Here is a 4,368-nt window from a genome sequence, read left to right as displayed (position 1 = left end):
TTTCACTCGCAGTCACTCCTGTTCTGGTAGGATTGTTGTTGCTGTTTTTAAATCTTTTGAGGGCCTAACCCTGAAGAATCTGGAGAGGAGGGTGCGGAATTAAATCTTTGTGAAAATAAGAAACCACCCAATGACGCCTGAATCAATCCTGAGGGGTTTGTGAAGCTCTTTTGATAGTGAGGGGTAAAGAGCAAGATTTTGCTCTGAAGAGATTCTGTGGAAACCAGCTCCAAGTTGGCTGTGTATCTAAGTGAGTCCATGAATGCTGATTCTTTTTAATCTCCTTTCCCTTTTCAAATGATAACAGACGGATTGGATTTTTTTTTTTAAATCGTCTTTCCCATTCACGATTTCAAATGGGATAAATCAGGCAACAATGGTCTTATTTAGATTTCCTAGTCAATCCATTCAAAAGTGAAACAAAGCTTGCCTTTGGAGTATACCTTACATTTCCCCTGGCCTAGGCAGGTAAGGGCAATTGAGATTAGCATCTTGTAAGTAACTCAACAAGAAATAGAGGATTTTCTCTTTTCCCTGCTTCAGGCTTTTATTTAAACTCTTTGTTCCAAAATGAACAGAGTGGTTAAGTCGGAGTCTAATTGTACAGATATAGCTTAGACGTCTAATTTTAAATTAGAGCACACCAGCAAACTGATTTATACACGTCAAATGTTAAAACCAATACTTAAAAAAACTTTTTTTTTCCAAAAAAACTTTATATTACAGAAGGAGAAAGAAAGAAGAATGAAAGAAAGAATCCCTAAGTACTGTTTTTAAGCAAGTTGATTCACAAACATTAATCCAAATATACACATTACAAAAGTAAAAGAAAATTGTTGGGATGGGGGGAATTGTTTAAAATGAGCTTGATTCCTCCTCCAAAAATCATTATTTGCAACTGAATATTTATGCTTTTATTAAAAAAATAAAGATTTCTCCCACCCACCCAAGCGGAGTGACTGCCAATCACATGAGAACACCCAAGGATTTTCTTTAGGATGGAGTTAGGGAGAAAAAAAGGGGCAAGTGTCTTCTCTTGAACACACAGGACTGAGATACATCGACATCATAATAAATATATTATTTCCCTCAAATGGGAAGTCCGGTTTAAAAAAGAAAAAGAAAAAGCCGCAAACTCAAAAGGCAACCAGGAAAAGTGACTCGCAGTTTGACCGACTCGCAGCCGTCTGAATCTGACTTGCGACATGAGGGTGAGCCTTAACGGATTTTATTTCCCCCTCTCTTCGTTCGTCTGATTGGGAAGCAAGTCCCTTTGAAGGCAGCCAGCCCTAGCAGCGAGCCAACGTGGGCGTAGGATCACAGCCAAAACCCAAACCCACGGTTTTCAAATAATATAGCCTTAGACCTAAAGTTCTCACGGACAGGTATACATTTTACAAACTTCAGGCGAGATATGTGGACGGCGGGAAGAAGAGCGAGTAGCCGGCTTCTCTTCTGGGGAGGATTAAACGCCTCCTTAACTACGACTGTCTTGTATAAGGGCTCTGCTTCTTTGTACGGGGGCGGAGGGAGGTGCAAACTCTCTTTTTGCTCAGTAGCATCCAAACACCGATTAAAAGGAAAACCTCGCGAATACGTCGGGACGGAGGTGCGGGGACTTGGCTAGTACATACTCGGAACTGCGGGTCGGGATAGGACGTGGGTTTGGGGGCGAAGGAAAGGAAAGCGGGCGGGGGGAGGAATGGAACGGAAAGCAAAGCAACTCCCAAGGTCGTCGGAACCGGGTCCTGCAGTGGCAGGCGGGATCTTCCCGGGAAAGAAAACTTCGAGGAAGCAGCGACGTCTCGACCCCACCAGCCATGCCGGGGAGCAAGCCGGGAGAGGTCCCCGGCGGTTTGCCGGCTTGGGTTCTCGGCTCCGGAGCTGCAGAGAGGGCGAGCCAAGCGCCAGGCTGCGGGCTTCTCGTGGGGAGCCAGGCGGAGCGGGAGCGGGGATGACGGCCGGCGCTCTACTTGGGGCTGCAGTCCGGGCCCCGCGAGACCGCCCGGCTCTTCTCGGCACCGGGCTCCTCCTCAGGGCGCTGATTGTCATAGGGCCGCGGCGTAGGCCGCCGCCGGGTAAGGGTCCAGCTGAGGTTTACCCATGCCGGGCAGCAGGATGTAGGCCAGGGGCGGCTGGAGTCCCGGGCTGGGCCAGGCGCTGCAGTTGCAAGGGATCATGTAGCCGGGGTTGCCGGGGACGGGTGCGAGTGACTGTGGCCCCCACTGGCCGCGGCGGCGGCAGCTGCAGCCGCGGCGGCGTGGAAAGCGCCTCCAGCCGTCGGGTAAGCCAGCGAAGAGGCGGCGTAGGGCAGTCCGGCCGCCGAGCCGCCACCGGATCCCGCCGAGGAGGAGATCTCCGCTGCCATTTTTGAGCCCAGGTCGAGCAGCGAGTAAGGGCTGCCCCCGCCGCCGCTGCTGCCGCGGCCGCTGCGGCGGCGGCGGCGGAGGGAGGGAAGAAGACGCGGGCGGCTGCCGCGGCGGCGGCGGCAGCTTTCTCCGGGTTGGCCAGCAGGGCTTCGTGGCCGTGGAGGGCGCCAGCTTTGAGCGCCGGGTGATGCGGTCCGAGGGGGTGGACGTGGGGGTCGGAGGCGTCGGGCAAGCCGTAGGACACCACCGGGAAGGCGAACTTGTCCTTCTTGAGGAGCGTCTTGGGCTTCCGCCGCGGCCGGTACTTGTAGTCCGGATGCTCCTTCATGTGCATGGCCCGCAGGCGCTTGGCCTCGTCGATGAAGGGGCGCTTCTCGGCCTCGCTCAGCAGCTTCCACTCGGCGCCCAGCCGCTTGGAGATCTCCGTTGTGCATCTTGGGGTTCTCCTGGGCCATCTTGCGCCGCTGCGCCCGCGACCACACCATGAAAGCGTTCATGGGCCGCTTCACGTGGTCCGCCGGCTTGGCCATGCCCGCGGCGGCGGCGGCGGCGGCAGCAGCGCCCAGCCCGTCGCTGCGAGCCACCCGCAGGAAATCAATGGTGGCTGCGGAGCAGGATCCGAGGTTGCCTCCCCCACCCTCCTCCTCGCGGGGGGGCGATCCTCGCACCGTCGTCTTGGTCCTCCGCTCTTCTGCCGTCGAGGCTCTCCGCCCCGCGTCGTTCAGGGAAAGGCAGTGGAAAGTTCCCTTTAAAACTCAAGTCCGCCCGGCCTCTACCTTGCTCCTGGCGGGAGAAGGGCGTTTGACAGCCGCCCAGAAGAGAGTGCCGTCGCCGCCTCCGCGGGTGACGAGAAGCGAGGAAGTCGACTTCGATCAGGCAAAGGGACCGGGCAACGTCGGGGAAGATGCAGTTCAATCCGCGGCCAAATCAATCCAGCTTTTCAAGGGACGCCCACACGGAATTGTCCCGTCCCAGGGCAGCTCCTCTTTCCTGCCAGGCCGGCCTCCCGGCCGGCACCTGTCCGGTTCGCTCCGTGCAAATTTTCCAGCTACTTGGAGAAGGCGAGGAGGCGCCCTTCCCCGCCTGCCATGGCCGAGTTTCCCTGGAATCGGCCGAGGAAGCCGGGCGCTCCTCCCCTCCGCCTGCTCTCCACTTTCCTTCCGGACTCCCCGCGTGATTCTCCCACGCACCGGCCTCTTGCTACCAGCGGGGAAAGCGATCGTCTCGGCCGCCAAGAATTGAATCACCGCTCGGCTTCGCGGGGCCAGAATTCGGCGGCGGCAACTCCTCTCTCCGCCGTCCTGTCTCAGCCTCTGCCACAAAGTTGCCCAAACTTTCTCTCGCCGATCCTTCCTCCAACTGCGCCGCCTCCCGCTTGCGATCGCGAGGCTGCTGGGGCCGAAGGTGGCGGAAGGTCGAGAAAGTAAACTTTTAAAGGCGTAGGAAGCGAGCGCTTCGGAATGGGCAGGCGCGGAAGCCCGCGGTGGTACACATTTCTAGTGCGATCTGGACGGCTCGTTCCCCAGCTACCTCCACCGGCTGTCACCGAGAAGCGGGCGCTGCGCGCTCTGTGTTTGCAAAGGCATTAAGCTTGCCTATTTGATGCATGGCCAGTGTGTGTATCTGAGGGCAGAGGAGGAGGGAGGAGGAGGAGGAGGAGGAGGCGGGGTGACAGCCTAGTGAAGGGGCGGTGCCGCCGGAACCCTTGGCTCCTCCCCTCCGGTCCTGGCTCCCATTGATGAAAAGTGAGCGCATTTCCGCCTCCCATTCAGTAAAGCGCAGGGCGGGGATTGAGGCGACGCTTTCCCAGCCTCCCAGACAGGACAGCCGGGCGCAGGCGCGGTTTGCCTCATTCGCCCTTGCGCTCGGCTTCCGAGGTTTCCCTTGTTTTCAGCGTTTCGATTCGTGGCCGAGACTGAAAGTTCCTGTGTGTCCCGTCCATGCACAGTAAACTGCAGAAGGGGGAGGGGGGTGGAGACTTTCGGACGACGGTTGCCTT

At 56.9% G+C, this 4,368-nt stretch overlaps 1 protein-coding gene across 1 annotated transcript; it reads right to left on the bottom strand.

The window, feature by feature from the left end:
• Nucleotides 1-521: 521 nt before the first annotated feature.
• On the bottom strand, nucleotides 522-3,979 carry SOX21 (SRY-box transcription factor 21). The gene is given in 4 exon segments (XM_026668861.2): nucleotides 522-2,200; nucleotides 2,203-2,404; nucleotides 2,407-2,794; nucleotides 2,796-3,979. Coding segments are annotated over 4 exon segments (846 nt in total). The 5' UTR covers nucleotides 2,900-3,979; the 3' UTR covers nucleotides 522-2,048.
• Between the last annotated feature and the right edge of the window lie 389 nt (nucleotides 3,980-4,368).

This window comes from Notechis scutatus, chromosome 5 (genome assembly GCF_049901735.1).
Source record: "Notechis scutatus isolate UNSWTSFEM ecotype Mainland chromosome 5, rNotScu1.2, whole genome shotgun sequence".
NCBI lineage: Eukaryota > Metazoa > Chordata > Lepidosauria > Squamata > Elapidae > Notechis > Notechis scutatus.
This window is presented reverse-complemented; position numbering and strand designations above follow the sequence as displayed.